The sequence below is a fragment of the Lissotriton vulgaris genome, chromosome 4_1 (assembly GCF_964263255.1).
Source record: "Lissotriton vulgaris chromosome 4_1, aLisVul1.2, whole genome shotgun sequence".
NCBI classification, from domain to species: Eukaryota; Metazoa; Chordata; class Amphibia; order Caudata; family Salamandridae; genus Lissotriton; species Lissotriton vulgaris.
Window position 1 is genome coordinate 1,799,724,715 of NC_141691.1, and position 18,057 is coordinate 1,799,742,771.

Below are 18,057 nucleotides of genomic sequence, written 5' to 3' on the forward strand. Positions count from 1 at the left end.
TCCTACGCTCCTGACTGCAGGCCGGTCGGAGGCCGCCATACTGACAGCCCCCCCTCACCATGCTGTACACTGGTCCCCCCGGTTGCCCTGCGCGGGGGGACCTGGCTTGCCCCGATGTGATGACTGCCGGCATTTTAGCCTGAAAGCTGCGCGGGCGTGCGCCCCCTGCGCCCCTTCTCTGCCCTGCAGCCCAGGAGGACTGATGCTTGAGGCTGTGTGAGCGGGTCGGCTGCCCTGGGGCTGTGGCGCTGTGGGGCCCTGCGGCGCCAGTGGGGCCTGCGAGACGTCCTGCCTGCTGCTCCCTCATTGCGGAGGTATTGCGCCATACGCCGGACAACCCAGCAACCCCCGACGGACCTGGTGGCCCTGCGCGTCGCCCTCTTTTTCCGGCTGCCTTCCTGTCCTGGGGCCCTGCGGCGGAGGGGGACCCAGCGGCGCGGTGTGGCGGACATGACCCGCCTCCCTGACCTCCACAGCCCCTGCTGCTGCCCCTGCTGGGGATCATCTGGACGCCCCTGGACCGAGACTGAGCTGCCGTGTACTCTCCGGCGCCCGGACTAGGCACACCAGCCGGGGGCACTGTGATTGGAACCCCCCCACCCCCCCGAGTGACTCTTCCCCCTGAATTGCCGCAACTCCATCTTGCTTTCTCCCTCTGCTCCTGGACCCTCTGTGTTCCCTTTCTCCCTCACTGAGAGAGGTCCTGGGGCTCTAAAGTGGGCGTCTGGCCCCGCCTGTGCTGTCCCGTGAACTGGCTAGCTGGCCCCATAGCTCCGCCGGGCGGAGACGCCTGCTGTTCTGAGCGCCTGCCAATACGACGTTTACCCCGCCCCGAGCCACCTGCAGGGGCCATGGTCAGGGGAAAGAGCACCCAGCCCGCAGTCCCCTCCTCCCAACTACGTATGGACCAATTCGCCAAGAAAGACCACGGCCCCCCTCCTCCCTCCAGGGCGGAGGGAGGGGACCTGCCGACTAACCTCCAGGCTATCAAAGCCTCTCAAACATCGGTGGAGACCAAGATTGAGGAGGTACGGGTGGACGTTGCCCTCATCCTTCGAAAAATTAAACACTATTTGTCCCTTCAGGCTCGTAAGCAGGTTGTGGTTTCACTGGTTGCTTCGCAACTTGATTACTGTAATGCTCTTTATGCTGGTGCTAACAAAGGTCCGATTCAGCGCCGACAGACTGTTCAGAATCTGGCAGCCAAATTTGTATTGGTTGCTCCTAGACTATCCTCCGCCACGGCTGCCAGGAAAAGTCTGCACTGGCTCCCTATGGAGTCCAGGATCGCCTTTAAAACTCTCTGTAAGACCTATGGGGCGCTTGCTGGCAATGGAGCTGAGGGTGTGAGGAAACTGTTGTGCCCATATGCACCGGAGAGAGTTCTCCGTTCCTCAACCAAGAGTCTGCTGGTGGTTCCTCGCGTTCGTAGAACCAAATGGGGCGGGAGGGCGTTTTCAACAGTAGCCCCCAAGTTGTGGAACAGCCTTCCCCTTGAAATCAAATCCCAGCCGTCGGTCCAGAACTTCCGGAAAGCTCTAAAAATGTGGTTATTTTCAAAGGCATACCCGTAGTGCTGGTAATCTGTTCATTCCGATTTCTTTTGATTAGGCGCCTTGATGCCTCCTGGCTTAGTAGCGCAATACAAGACGCATTTAATTAATTCATTCATTCATTCATTCCTACCCTAAGATCCATTGAGTCATTCCTGAGATTAATGCGTCGGATGGCACCCTCCAGGTGATCTCGGCGGCTGTTACGGGAGCCTTCGCCGAGTTATACACTTGCCTCTACGCTGCGCGCCCTCCGGCTGCGCTCCTAACCACCCTCCTGGATGGAGCTGGCATTCGTTTGGCCTCCCTCGCTCCAGAGGATGCTGAATCCTTGGAGCGGCCCTTCTCGTCAGAGGAAGTCTTGGAGGCTATCCCCCTGCTGAACAGGGGCAAAACGCCAGGCCCCGACGGATTCCCTTAGGAATTCTACGCGGCCTTCCGGGACACTTTGGCCCCCAAGCTGCTGCATCTCTTCCACCATGTGATAGAGAAGGGCGCTTCCCCCCCACCCTCCCCCCGAGTCGGACTTGGCCATGATCGTGGTCATTCCTAAGACCTACCTGCCCTGGGTGAACTGTGCGGACTTCCGACCTATCTCACTGATCAATACCGAAATCAAGCTCTTCGCCACAATACTGGCCCAGAGGCTTAAGCCCTTCCTACAGAACCTGGTCCATCCGGACCAATGTGGCTTTATGCCGGCCAGGGGTACCCGGCACTGTATCCGCCGCCTTCATCTGGCCCTGGCCCACCGATCCCGCTTGTCTCCCTATCTGCCCTCCTCTTTCTCGACTTTGAGAAGGCCTTCGATACGGTGGGCTGGGAATATCTGCAGGACGTGCTGCGGGAAATGGGCTTCGGACCGCGGTTTCGCAGCTATTTTGGGTATTGGGGTCCTCTACACGAACCCCTGGGCCCGGGTCCTGGTCAACGGGACGCTCTTGCAGGCATTCCCGATTCATAGAGGGACGCGACAGGGGTGTCCCCTATCTCCACTTCTATTCGCACTAGCGATGGAGCCCCTGGCCATGCTCATCCGGCATGATCACCTCATTCGGGGGTGGGCTTGGAATGAGAGTCACGTAGATAAGATCGCCCTCTACGCCGATGATGTGCTTCTTTATCTGGCAGATCCGGCCACCTCAGGTCCCAAATGCCTACAACTCCTCTTAGATTTTGAGCGAGTCTCCGGCTTAATGCGGCCAAGTCTACCCTGGTTCCTGCACCCCTCCCGAGAATGTTTTGACTGGCAATCGTCCATCCCCATCCGTCATCACTCGGTCAAGTATCTGGGGATATGGGTGACGCTTCTCACGGAGTTGGAATGGGCACTGAACATCGCGCCCCTGGTGGCTCGGATGAGATCGGATTTGAAGAGATGGAGCTCTCTTCCCCTCAACCCCTTGGGGCGGAGCGCGTTGTTTAAAATGATGATTCTTCCCTGTTTTCTCTACACCCTACAGAACACTTCCGCCCCACTACCCCATGCCTGGGTCCGGGAGCTTGATGCAGCTCTGTCTAGGTTCCTCTGGAGCAGCGGGCTGACGCGGATTTCCCTTGCCTCCTGGAAGAAGCTGACTGGAGGGACGCCTTGATGGCCCCGCGTACCCTGACCACGTCCTCCAAGTTACGGCTGGTACAGATATACTACCTGCACAAGTCCTATCTCACCCCTGAGAGGCTTTTCCGTGCCCATTTGAGAGCCTCCCCGGACTGCCCTAGATGCGGGCACTCCCCGGCTGATTTTTATCACATGGTTTGGAAATGCCCGGGGTAGGAGAGGTTTTGGAGAGGAGTGGAGATAGAGTTAACACGAGCCCTGGGTTGGGAGGTCCCCCATGATCCGCTTCGGCTGCTCCTGGGGATTTTTGACGGCCTGGATGGTACTAGAGTGTATAAACGCCTCCTGGGGATGGCGGTGGCCGTGGCTAAGCGTGATATAGCACGTCACTGGATGCGAGACGCGGCTCCCACGGTGAAGGGCTGGAGACGAGGGGTGGACTGGTGCAGAGCCCAAGAGGAGGCCCTCTGCGAATCCCGGGGGTCGCCTGAGGAGTTCTCCAGAATTTAGGGGAAATGGTTCAATTTGCTGCCACCGTGAACCCTGATAATCGCCTTGACCCAAATGTATGTGATGTTGGACCAAATTGTGTTAATCCCTTTTATGCAAGCTACTGGTTTTTCCTCAAATGTGCCTATTGATTGCTGAACTGTTGCCAATGATTTTTCCTTGTTGTTTTTTACAAATGCCAATAAAGTTGATTCTCAAAAAAATAAAAATAAAATAAAAGACCTTGAAAATAGATCCAGGTGCAATAACATTCGCATTAGAGGAGCGCAATCCAAAGCAAAAGGCGCCGACCAGCGGTGCTTCCTCACAGACCTGTTTCGCTTTGTCCTAGATGCCCCACCAACCCTGGAGATTAAAATGGTTCATCCACACAAAGCGGGCCTCCAAGATCAGGGAATAGCCCCCCCTATGAACATCTTAATCTGCCTGCATGACTTCCAGTTGAAAGAAGACAAACTATGCAAGGCCAGAGAGAAACACCCCTTCGTCTTCCGAGACCAATCTCTTTGACTTTATCAAGACCTGGTGGCATCCACATTACAAAAAAGATGCACATTCGGACCAGCGACCTCACTCTTGCGAAGCAAGGGGCGGCCTACTCGTGGGGTCACCCCTTCTGACTCATATTCCACTGGGAAGGTCGTCTCCTCCAACTGGGTTCCTTTGAAGACCCTTGGAAGGTACTGGGCATGGACCGGGCAGCAGACAGACCAAATGAGCAGTTGCCGCCACACCAATTGAATTCAGGATGCCCCTGTTGGCTGCTCCGGACCAGGACACCATCGCTTAGGGTCAGCAAGCAGCCATCAAGGCAATACCTGGCACACTGTCCAGACTGGGTGTATTGCCTACCAAACTACTTGGGGAGGGGGGAGGGGAGCAGAGAGTAAGGCCACGCTTATACCCCACTACGGTCTTTCACACTATAGGCTGTAAGTTTACTATCCACTTTTCAATCAAGTACTATTCACATGCATGTTTGTTAATGTTGTGGGTTTTGGTTTTAAAGGGAAACACACTAATCTTCTGCGCTCACGATTGCACACACTAATGGTGAAGGCCAGGATAGGGGGGGGGGGGCAGGTTTCATATAAACGGTGGCCCACAAGCACATCTAACAGGAAGCACATCCTCTTTACTAACTCAAATGGGTGACCCATTGAAAGTTCTAACCGTAAATGTCGAGGGCCCCAATAACCCCAACAAACGCAGAGCTGTACTGTTAAACCTAGAAAGCATGAGATCTGCCTCCTTCAGGAGACGCACCTCTTACCACTGGATTACCAGACTCAGGTAACAAGCATTTCCACTCCAAAAGTTCTCTTCCTCCAGCACCAAAACAGCAGGGGTAGTGCTTCTAATTTCACATACCTTTAAAGGTTCCATTGAAACTAAGGTGGCTGAAATGAAAGGGCGTCTTCTTGCCTATCTAGTCTCCGTGGGTCCATGGTCCGGCGTAGTGACATCCATCTATGCTCAAAAAAAGGGGCAGGAGGCATTCCTATGAACAGCTCTTGCTGATGTAGTACAACACAAGATAGGCGGGTCCTTACAGATCTACGTCTAGATTCAGCAGGCCGGGCTTTGTCACGGGAGGGTCACCAGGAGCTTAAGGAGATGGGTCTGAAAGATGTCTGGTGGAACTTGCACCATCAAGTTCGCGAGTACTCCTACCTCTCACACGCCCATGAAACATATGCCAGATTAGACCTTTTAGGGAACGAAAGACATCCTAAACCTTACAGCAAATATTGAAATCCTCCCAGCGGCCTTCTCAGACCACTCTGCAATCCTTCCGACACTCAAAGCCCTCCCCTCCCCACACAAGATCATGGTGCCTGCGTGCCACACTTTTGCACCGTCATGAGGTGGTAATCCAGATTGGTCGGTCCATCACCGAGTACCTAGCACTGAACGACACCCCTGAGATACCTACCATCACTCTATGGGGAAACACTGAAAGGGGTGATCAGGGGGGAACTTATTGCAGCATCAGCAGCAGGTGACAAGGCGTGTTAGGAGAAACGCGACCATCTGACAGGGAGAGTCAAGGAGCTAGATGGTATACACCAACGTACAGAGGCCCCAAGGATATGGAGGCAACTGACAGCAGCACAAGCGCATTTAGCTAGCGTTGACTTGGAAAGAGTTGAGTAGGCTGCGCTCCCCCTGAGGCAAACTTATACATGGGAGGAGACAAGGGAGGTTGCCTATTAGCAAACAAACTTTGGGCGCGGCAACAAAACACGTGGGTACAATCGATCCAGGACTTGACTGGAACACACACCACCGATGACACTGCTATAGCAGAATCATTCGGAGATTTTTATGAGTTGTTGTACTCCAACGAGCAGATAGACCTCAAGGCTAGCTCCGTGTATCTAAACAAGTCCCACACTACATCCCTCACAGCGGATCAAGCACCGGAGTTGGAAGGCGATATTAGAATAGAGGAGTTTATCACTGCAATCTCCAGACAAAAGACAGCCAAGTCCCCAGGCCCGGCGGTTTCACACCCCTCTTCTACAAGATGTTTTGTACAATACTGGTACCCATTCTGGCATGATTATTTAATAACTGTACAGCCTCCGGTGAAATCCCCCCTTCGATGCTCACTGCCGCACTATCTGTAATTCCTAAATCAGGAAAAGACAAACAGCTCTGCAGCTCATACCGCCCCATTTCTCTTCTAAGCACGGACCTTAAACTTTTCACATGTATACTAGCGGCTAGACTAAGCCCACTACTGCCCTACACCGTAGACCCTGACCAAACCGGATTAATCACCTATTGCCAAACTAGAGACAACATGAAGAGGGTCTAACATATTATAGAAAAGGCTATTCATATACCGAACGAATACATGCTAGTAATAGATGCCGAATAGGCCTTTGATAGGGTGCATTTGCCCTTCCTATAACAGGCACTGATTCACTTCGGTATACCAGAGAGGTTTTGCACATGGGTACTAAATTGCTACCACCTTTCCACTGCATCAGTGAGAGTTAACGGGCTTACATCGACTACATTTTCTATCCACAGAGGCACCCGCCGGGGATGCCCAATGTCCCCACTGTTGTTCGCCCAATTCATGGAGCCATTCACCCAAAGAGTGCAAGACAACGTTGAAATTGGGGGCATCTTTTTCGGGTGAGAACAGCACAAAGTCAGCATGTACGCAGATGATGTGCCTGCCACACTAGGCAAACCAACTACGTCCCTACCAGCTTTCCTCTCAAGAGATTGAGACATTCGGATCCATGCCGGGGTTCCGAATAAACATCACCAAATCACAGGTGCTGAGCCCCGCCTTACCCCGACATGGTAACTAACAAAAATGAATGTGTCCCCTCATGTAACTTAACTGGTGCTATGTAATGCGCTCTGATACCCGATTCGGTTCCGGTCATGTTCGCGCTATATAAAACTCTGCAAAAAAAAAAACAACTTGCAAAGCAATTCCCAATACACTGGTCCAAAGATTCAGTGTCATATCTGGGGACATTGTAGTAATCCATGTTAGTCCAGCATTCTCTGTTAGAATTGTTATCTTACATTTCCACTGTAACATTCCATGCACTGTTCAGCCATTCTCTACTGGGCTTCTGCTGGAGGTGGTTGTTCAAGCTGTCTGTCCCAATAAAGCTACAGACTTCTACTTGGCCTCTTGAGTCTATTTACTACATAAATTTGGCGACGACCGGGATCTTCAACTAACCATCAAAAATCTTCAAAAATCTACAAAAATCTACAACTATTTTTTTTTTAAGAAAAGAACCCGCATTCCCAAGAACCTTTTCTAGTGAAGTCAAGGGATACTGACAGCGTTCACCTGCACAGCTTAAAGAAAATTAAGGTATTCTTCTGTTTTATGTGTGTAAAGATTGCACCAGCGGCTGTTTTGTCTTTCTGTGCCTTGATTGCACCAGCGGCAGTTTGTGTTTATTGCCCTTATATTTACCTCGCTTAAACTAGCGATATGTTTACGTTTAAAAACTGCCCAGCGCTTAGTTGCCACCTTAACGCGACTTCCGTCTGACAGAGCGCTACATTTTTATAACTTTTCTTCTTTATTGACTGTTCGTTGTATTTGCATCATTTAAACTTACTTAACGAGCGCTTCTGCCTACACGAGCGTTCACACGAGCGCTTCCACCTACGCGAGTGTTTACACGAGTGCTTCCATCTACGCGAGCCTGCTTCCATTGCTCCAGCGCTCCTGTCTCTGACTCATCACCGCGTCATTTCCTCTTCGTCATCACGCACGCATCACGCTTTCGCGTATGCGTTCCAGCAGCCATTTTGTATCCTACGTTTCCATGGAAACCACCACGATCGTTTGCAAGCAGTAATCACGATCGTTTCTTCAGTCCTTTGCCTCATTACAACGCGCTTCAAAACCACGTTTCCACATAAGAATATACTGTTTCCCACAGCGATTTTTTTTCTTTTTCTCTATTTCAAGAAAAAGAGGGATATTTGAAGCAAAAAGATTTAAAATTCTTGTGGAACTGCTACCATTGGACAACGGTGACTACTTTTATTATTTTCTATAATTAGTCATTCTACTTCTGTGGACTTCTCTCATTTTTGTGAAATTATAATTGCAATTTACAATGTCTAACAATATTCCTTCCCCTGCACACTTCTTACCTACAGCAGGTGATCCCAAAGTTGAATGGGATCTTTGGTACCCTACATTTTTAGCTTATGTAGATGTTGTTGAAGAGGACGGTTGTTCTCCTAAAAGGAAGCTAGCATTGTTAAAGAATTGTCTGGGTGGTGCTGGACTCAAAGAGTTACAAAGTTTACCTCCCATAGATAGTACTGGTGCTGGGGATTTAAATTGAGCCAGTTGAGTCTTCTCCATGGGTTTCGCCAGTGGTTTTGTCACTCAAGAGCAATGGCGAACTCCGTCTATGTGTTGACCTACGGAGTTTAAATAAAGAAATTTGGATTGATAGACATCCCCTACCCCACATCCACGAACTTATCTCCACTTTGTCTGGGGCATCGGTATTCTCCACACTGGATTTGACCAGTGCATACCACCAGGTATTGTTACACGAAGAATCAAAATTCCTAACAACCTTCATCACGCCGGAAGGCATGTTCCAATATTGCCGCATGCCTTTCGGCTTAGCCAGTGCAGCCTCTGTGTTCCAAAGGCTGATGAAAACTGTGTTAGAGGGTTGTTTGGGTGCAATTGCATTTCAGGACGATATCCTCATTTATGGTAAGAATCATGAGGAGCACGATGCTAATCTAGAGAAAGTTCTTAAGTCTGTCCAAGAAAAAGGTTTAACGCTAAAATTGTCAAAATGCAAGTTCAGACAGAGCAAAGTAGAATATCTTGGTCATGAGATTTCTTCAGAGGGCATTAAACCTAAGTTCAACCATATACAGAGTATTTTAAAAGCTCCGGCACCGTCAAATAAGGAACAATTAGTCTCCTTCTTAGGTTTAACTGAATTCTATAGTAAGTTTGTTCAGAATTATGCCTCCAAAGTACACTCTTTAAGGTCTTTACTAAAGAAAGATGTAAAATTCAGCTGGTGCAAAGACCAGCAATTTGCTTTTGACACTATGAAACAAGAAGTAGCTAATGCTCCGTTTCTCAGACCTTTTAATCTGGGTAAAGAATGCATAGTATGTGTGGATGCAAGCAATACTGGTTTGGGCGCTGTTTTAATCCAGAAAAATGAAGGTGTAGAGCATGTGGTTTCTTACGCTTCCAGGACATTGCGTGGCGCTGAATACAATTATTCCACCATAGAAAAGGAACTCCTGGCATGTACTTGGACTTGTGAGCATTTCAGGCAGTTCATTTGGGGTACCAGTTTTCGTTTCAGAACTGACCACAAGCCTTTGATACACATGTTAGCAGCTGGTGGTGGAAGAACTTTAACTGCGCGTTTGGCCCGTTTGGCTGCCAAACTACAAGAGTTCCAGTGCATTGTAGAATATATTCCTGGTCGCTTAAACGTACATGCCGACTGCATGTCCAGGTTACCCCTAGTCAATTCTATTTGGTCCCATTTTTCTGACTCTGATGTGGTTTTTAACATTGATGACGTGAATGAATGCAACAGTACAGGTTTATCTACTGGCATTTCTGAGGTTGCTTGGAGAGAAGCAATGTGTAATGACACTTGTTTATCCGGTGTTGTAGATTATTTACAGCATGGTTGGCCTCAAGAAAGGTATTTATCTGGTGACGTTCTATCTTTCTTTAAAGTTAAGGATGAACTTATGTTTAACCAGGGTTTTGTGTCTCGTAGTGACAAGATTGTCCCTCCTTCCTCCTTAAGAGAAAAGATTGTTTCTATGGCACATGAGGGTCATATGGGTATGTCTAGTACCAAAAGACGTATCCGTGAATTTTACTGGTGGCCTGGCATTGACCGGATGGTTGATAGGTGGGTAAGTTCCTGCCCTCCGTGTGCCAATAGCGACAAAACTGTAAAACCCTTGTCTACAGATATTTCTCCCATCGAGTTTGTCAACTGTCCCTGGAAGAAACTAGGTATCGATATTGTTGGACCTCTTTCTTTGTCCCCGAACAAAGAAGTTTTTGCTTTGGTTTTAATCGACTACTTTTCCAAATGGCCTGAGCTCAAGATTGTAGATAAGATTGGCTCTACACAGGTTGTCCAGTTCCTGGATGAAGTCTTTTGTAGAGAAGGTATTCCAGCCGAAATTGTGTCTGATAATGGTCCGCAGTTTGTCAGTAAGGAGTTTGAGTCTTTTCTTGAGAGATGTGGCATAGTCCACAAAAGAGTGTCCAATTATAATCCCCAGGCCAATGGTCAGACAGAACGCTTTAACAGGGTTATCAAGGAGTCTATCCAGTTGGCAGTGAAGAGTAACCTTGATTGGAAGAAAACCTTATGTGCTACACTTTTATCCTATCGTACCTCCCCTAACTCTGTTACAGGTCTTTCTCCCTTTGAGGTGCTTAGAGGTAGGAAACCTGGTTCAAAACTCCTTCCTTGGTGGATGAAAGTTAAGTTCCCTGTTGGTTCTTCCTTTGACCGCGATGAAGTTAGGGATAGAGTGTTGAGATACCAAGAGAAAATAAAAGGCTGTGCCTTGTCTTCCAGCAATTGCAGTAAGAAAATCAGTGTGGGTGATTTTGTTCGTGTCAAGTTTGGTAGATCTGTTGGGAACAGGTGGAACAAATGGTCTGACCCTTGCAAAGTTATCGAAATTTTCTCCAAAGCTGTTCGTGTTGAAGGGGGGAAAGTGTGGAATTTCAGGAGAGTTTCTCTGTGTAGGAACCCGAATCTCTTGTTTTCTCCTCCACCTAAGAATCCCATTCTTGAGGATCTTGTACCTTATTCTCCCATGGTTGACACTTTCATGCCGGAGAGTCAGAATTCAAATGTGCCTGTTCCTGTGGGCAATATTCCCTCTCAGAGTGTTCCCTCTACATCTGTTTCTGTTACACCTGTCAATGAGAGTTATGTTCCTACTCCTCTCAATGTGAGCAATGTTGACAATTCCTGCGTTCAAGTGGATGTGTCCATGCCTCCTAGTCCTGCTTCTCATGAAAATGGTCTTCCTGAATTTGTTCCTAAGAAAAGTTCTCGAGTTAAGCAAATTCCTGTAAAGTTACTTGATTATTGTTGTTGAATTTTCTCTCCCCTTCTCTTTCTTATTTCTTGTTTTATTTATTTTTTCTTCTCCTCAGCGTATTAGTTTTTTTTTGTTTTTTTTTTCTTTCAAAGGGGGAAGGTGTGTAGTAATCCATGTTAGTCCAGCATTCTCTGTTAGAATTGTTATCTTACATTTCCACTGTAACATTCCATGCACTGTTCAGCCATTCTCTACTGGGCTTCTGCTGGAGGTGGTTGTTCAAGCTGTCTGTCCCAATAAAGCTACAGACTTCTACTTGGCCTCTTGAGTCTATTTACTACAGACATGCTTAGTACCATTGCTGCACAAAACATACAGGATCAATTATAAATCACTCCTCAGACAAATAAGATCGGAATTGGCATGATGGGGGCGCTCCCCTATCTCGTGGCCTGGAAAGGGTTGCTGCTATTAAAATGACAATCCTGCCTAGGATTCTTTATACATTCCAAACACTCCCCTTGACGCCCCTGGCAGGGATGATTAATAAATTGCAAACCGAGCTGCACCGCTTTATCTGGGCAGGGAAAACATCCTGCATGCGAAAAGAACAGAGCTACCTGCCCACAAGCATGGGGGCCCAAATCTCCAAATATTTTTCTACGCTTCCCAGATATGTTATTTGGCGGAATCGAATCAAGAGGAGTCTGAGCGATACTTGCTATTCCAGGATAGGGCGGTAGCCGGACCCTCACTGTGGAAGATCTCCAAGTGCACAACATACTGGGCGCAGATTTTATTCCTTAAGTGTGCAGCTCTGCATTGCCTGAGGTCACCCAATCACATTCACATGCTCAAGCCACGTATTGCTGGACAGCTTTAGCCGTGGAGTATTTTGAAAAGGCGTTTTTCTTCTGTCTGGGCCATCTATTAATGTAAGAAGAAAACATGGCAGGTATGCGCTGGATTTTTGATAGTGTGGGACCTCTCATTTACCTTTCAAAATGTTTATTAGGGGTAGGGTTTTCACCTGACTGTTTATTCAACAATATTAAATGAATTAGTCATTTTAATTGGAAAAAAATTAAATGAGGCACAGGTTTTGTCAGGATAAAATGTTTTCTTTGATATGTATATTCTAGTTTCAGTTGGATTTGTTTCTAACACATATTTATCTATCTGTTTTTTTACATTCATAAAACTCTTTTTCCGACCAAGGCCCATCAAACTATTCTGACCTGTCTGGAGATATCAGAACTAGTCTGAATATCTACACAGCAGCAAAGTGAACAAGCAATCGCAAAGCCAATATATTTTAGATTTCTACTGGGTGCTGATAGCTTTGCCAATGCTTACTTATGAAGTGGGGAGCATGTGCAGACAAAATACCTGAAAATGAATGCTACAGAAAATAAAGCAACACTTGCTTCCTATAGTATCAATTTTTCAAATGTTTTTTCCCATCACACAAACAAGCACTGGCAATAGCAATGACAGGGTCGATAAGGAATGGCCAAAGGAGCAGACCTAAAGCACTTCTCCGCATATGTAAGGTTAATGATCAGTGGCGGTTTTACCATGGGGGCGTTTGGGCGCCGCTGCCCCCCCTGCTTTCTCGCCGTGCGAGAAGAAGGCAGAAACAAATGGTAGTTATTTATTTATAACTACCATTTGTTTCTGCCTGCCCTTTTCGAACAGCGAGAAAGGAGTCAGCAAAACTTCCTGTTTACTCGAGCCTTAGGGCAGGGGGGAGTGGCTTGGGGGAGTGGCTTGCCCACTGTTATTAATACTGACTGTTTGGACAGCCTGAGAGGCTGTCCAAACAGACAGTATTAGCAACAGTGGGCAAGCCGCTCCCCCAAGCCTCCTCCCACTCTCCGTTCTGCTGGATGCAGACTAGGAGAAATGACGTGCTTAGGGCAGCCGGCTGAACCAATCAGCGCCGGCTGCCATGGAGGGGAGGGAGGCTGCCTGCAGCCTTCAGTGACGACTCTGACGAGGCATTCCAAATCCAGGATGGCGGGAGTCTGCAGTCTCGGGACAGGACTCTAGTCGGGAGTCAGAGCGGGAAGCCAAGGTACTTTTTTTACATTTATTTTATTATTCTGAGTCAGAGTCTGTTTATGTTATTAACGGGGCCGTTGTGATGGTTTTATTTTTGTGACATTCAACAGCAAGGGAAACTGTTTCCTCTGCCATTCACAAGCTAATTGGCCTGGAAGTCTGTTCTAGTTTGGGGGTAACGCTGGTGCAGTACCATCTGTTTTTTTCATGTAGGTCCTTCAAACGAGGTCTGTGTTTACTGTGCTGTCGGGCAAATTGATCTACATGTATAGCATCTGTGATATGACACCGAACTATTCCCTTGAACTAACGCTGCAGACCCGCCAGACTCTATACTACATACAGCCGTCCATTATGCGTGTCACGCGGCATTTACATCGTCATTACGGATCATTTCAGAAGGGAAATTGAGATCTTAGGCTTATCATAACTATTTCAAAACTGATTCATATCTACCGAGAGGGCATACGTCAACAGTAGAGCTGAAAAGGGCATGCGTGGCTCGTATTGGTAACTAGTCAAGTTTGTATAGGGCTATGCAGGACCAGCTAACAAGAGGAGTGAACATAGAAATCTTGGCCTTCTAAGTTCAGTGCCAGAGACATGAAACAGGCACTTGGAATGCATATTTGGCTGATTTGCGTGAGGTTACGGGGTGGGAATGAAGAACCTTAATTGTCCAATTAGAAGCAGAGTCCCTTATGCAACACTTGCACCAACACTTGAGCACCCTGACTCGAAATCACGTTTGCCCCTCTTTCATGTTTGCAGTTTGTTTTTATTGTCTTCGTTTTATCGTGTATAGGTTTTCACCTCAGTAATAGTGTGAAGGTGTTCAGGCAAGCTTGTGCAAGTGTCAGACAGATTTGAAAACATGGCATGCATTTAAAAGAGGTTTTAAATTAGAAATCTCCGGAGTGCCAGAACAGGCTGCAGCCATCCTCAAAGACCCGGCAGCCTGTGGAGGCTTAACAGACTGTTAAGCTTGTACCCCTGCTTTATGTGCTGTCTTTTTCATGTGTGAGTGTGTGGGAAGTCTGCAGGACTGTTATCTCGTGTGGCGCATATTATGAAATCACCGGCCAACTTCTCTAACATTCTAATAGCCTCTGGTCTTTGTTCCTGTATGGACTTTTGTCCACCGTCAATTTTATGCCCCGCCTATTTCAAATGTCACCAGCCGCCACTGTTAATGATTGCAAAAGCTCTGGTAGACAAAAAACCTGTCTCTGGTTAAAAATTAAACAGATATCTAGTTATCAAAAAAATCATAATTCAGATCAGTTTTCAGTATCCTCTGATAGCCGATTCAAGAAGCTCCATTGAGATCTTTACTAACAGGTACTTGATGAAGGACCTACCAGGTCTTCAGAGGTGAGATGCATCAGACTCTGCGCAATGGCAGCAGACTGGTCTGGATCCACGACGTATTCTCCTCGTTTGTCGCCAATAATTAATTCGGGCCACATCAAACTTTCTTTTTTCAGCAATGTAATCTCAAGACTAAATAAAAAACAGGAAAAAATAGAAATGTTTATTTGTCCAATTACCGTGCCGTCTCAAATGTTGAAGAACGTCCCATGAATATTATTGGAATACAAACAACCTTTCTAAAAAGAGGAACAAAATAAGCATTAATCCAACTAGAGGCTGGAGCCCACTGTTCGTTATGAATATGAAGCCAGAGCATTGCTCTTAATTCCTGTAAAAAATAATAAATAAACCACTGCTCATTCAGCATTGAAGGTGGTCAGAAAGGAAAGGTTCCAAAACCCAGATGTAATAAAAAAATTAAAAAATAATAGATCGATAGATATCGTAAAACGTGCAACTTACTGCGATTTGAAAGCTGTAGAATGTTTCTGTGAAGCCTTTAGGAAGTCCGTTAAAGAGGATCAACTCTTTCAGGAATTTCAAACTATATGTTATCCTAAAAATTGAATCGTTATTAGGTCTAGCTTAACAGCGCTGTTGTTAAGAGACCTTATATGACAACTTAAAAAATAATTTTGAGGAATACTACAGAAAGAGGGGTTTTGGCTCCGTCCACAAATTGGTGATAGGCGCACAACTTTTGGTTGGGTATAAGCTGTGTGCTTCTGCCTAAAGAAAGCTTGACTTGATCTTCAATTAGTTAAGGAAAGGTGCTGCCTCACTTAACATGGCTGCCCCCTTCAAACGTAATAATACAGCAGCACGCATGGGGAAAGCCTCCCTAATACGCTAATGATATTTGCTAGAATTGCTTTCACCCCTAAACAAGCCGTTAACAAAAGGGGGCTAGCACAAGCGTGTAGACATATTAACAGTGCTCATTATCTACAGAGTGCATCATATTTGCCTATCAGGCTAATCCTTGTGGATTAGAACAGGATTCTCTTTCTTGAAAATGGCTTATGTCAATGTCATGACCATCCAGTTATTTTGGGAGAGAAAAATTATTTTAGAATTTGAGGTTCTTAACAATAACACACTTGTAGCAAACTTGAAGAACAAGCTCAGTGTTGCGGGTGGTGAGGGGCTTGAAAGGGAAGGGCCTAGAAGTACCTAGGAGGCACTTTTGAACAACCCTCCCGCCCCAAGCCCCCTCCCTCAACAAAAGAAACAAAAAAAGCTTGCTGAGGCTTGTGCCAATGTCCTGGGGTGTTTTCACACCCCTTATTGGATGTCAGCAGTTCAAAGCCTCTCGAAAAGGAGCTGAAAAACCACGATTCACCGTAGTTTTCAGCTCTTTTTCCCTGTCACAGTGTGATATCTGCTCCTTACCGGCTGACCGTGTGATGGAAGCCAATATCGTATGCTACACTGTGTGAGCTGGCAGGTAGGTTGTAGCCATAGCTCGGTGGTATGGTCCTTCCTACACTGCCTGTTTTTTCGGTCCTCTCCATGGAAATCCACAAAACCTGGATACCTTTAGAATCCCCAGGATGTTGGAACATAAGGACGCAAACTTGGCTTCAATACCTTATGTGGAAAAAAAAGGTATGGAGGCTTAAGCGCAAACTACCCCAAATAACTACACAAAAAAGGAATCAACACTTGGGGAAAGCCTCAGCAGCGATCAGGTAATGTGTATGATATCTATTTCTAAGTATGCTGGTTTAGATCATTGTCAATAAGTTGTTTGTATGAAATATAGTGAAAATAATGTGTTTGATCAACTGATTAGGTGTTTTGGTAATTTCCTGACTTATGACTACAACTGACAATCAAGTGAGGTTTTCCTTTGTTTATACCTGCAAGCGATGTATTCCTGGACGCTGCCCAGCATGCAGGTCAAACAGGAGTGCAACTTGGAAGACCTCACACAGGGAAACGCGGGAAGCGGTCCATGTTTTGTTCAGGACACTAAGTAACATAACTGTTACACCTGCCGTACTAGGCGGACTTGGTGGAGGGATGACTAACAGATGAGATCATGTCGACCATCTCCTATGGCAGCTGGCAGGATCTCAGGTGTCCCCACTCAATCTCCAGGCACGTAGGTGTAGGTTCTGAAGAATGGGGTGCAGAACTGTGCCCTCCAATTAGGAGAGGTGGTCTGCCCTTTAAGAAAGACAGAGAAGGGCACTCAGGAAGAGGCACATGAGGTCGGCATAGGCCACCCTTCTCATTTTGTGCAGGGTGATGAACAGGACTTGGTCATCGTGAATCTTCCGCAGAATCTGTGGAGTCAAAGGTATGGGAAGAAGCATAGAGACACATCAGCACTAGAGTGAGGCATAGATACAAATATTTAGGGACACAGGTAGATGGAGGCATGGGAAAAGATAGCTAGAGCTTGTATGCATGGGGGCATAGATGGACAGACACTAGGTATAAGCTGACCGAAAAAGTGATATATAAAGGTACAGGTACATCATTCCTCTCACCCGACCTCTACCTATCAATCTTTTACCTATTTACCTTTCGGTCCCACCTAGCCCCTGCCTGGAATCTAGTCTTGTTCTCTCACTGTGCTGTTCTTCTTTGAATTCCTTCACTGAATCTTCAAGTTCAAATATAGCATATACGAGGAGGTGGGGGTGGGGGCTCTATGTTTATCTCAGTAGCTGAGCTGGGCTTTACTAGTAGTTAACTGGTAATTAACCAACTGTACAGTAGTTTGGAGGCTACATGTGTACACAGGGATCAGCAGAGTGACGTAAGCTAGTAGATATATAAGAAGAGAAACTGATGAAGATCTGTGTACACCGTGTAGTGCATGTTAGTGGTGACCAGTTCTCGCCACCAAGCTTACTCAATCAAAATACTCATTGCGTCAAGAGCGTAACAAAGGAAGAGTTGCGCGGACCATGACTATTTGTGTACTTTTACATTTGTTCTTTGTAGCGTTCTGCTGCTTTCTTAGATGGTCTTTTTGGTGTCCACGGAATGGCCACCAAAGGAACATGAAGTCAGTAAAGGAATTTGGTTGTCGCTTAGCAGGACCCACCTCTTCCATTCCTGTTGCAATTTAGTAGAAGCAATTCAGAAAGCACTGGGATTTAGTGGCTGCTGAAGATTTTATTTTACTTATTTTAAAGGCAAAAAAACAAGCAAAAAAGACGGTTGACTATATTTTCTGCACCCCATGCCAGTTTCTACATATATACAAGTCCCGCGCAGCAAGCCCTGGTATCAACCGTCAGTGATGCCTCTGTGCTCCATATCCTCGAAATGCCAATGATGGGCGTGCGCAGAATGACAAAGTCCAAGTAGCAAAGTAAGATTTTCAAAATGTCTTTATTGTTCAATTGACTTCAAAGCTTTAGATACCAGCCAACGCGTTTCATTCTCCTGGGAGAACTT

The 18,057-nt window shown here is 46.9% G+C and overlaps 1 protein-coding gene across 1 annotated transcript in view; it reads right to left on the reverse strand.

Annotated features, from left to right (window-relative positions):
* The window catches only part of NUDCD1 (NudC domain containing 1), a 469,559-nt gene that overhangs the window by 162,723 nt on the left and 288,779 nt on the right, over nucleotides 1–18,057 (reverse strand). Inside the window, exon 7 of the mRNA XM_086966120.1 lies at nucleotides 14,628–14,769. Coding sequence (XP_086822246.1) covers nucleotides 14,628–14,769 — 142 coding nt within the window. The remainder of the gene's footprint in view (nucleotides 1–14,627; nucleotides 14,770–18,057) is intronic.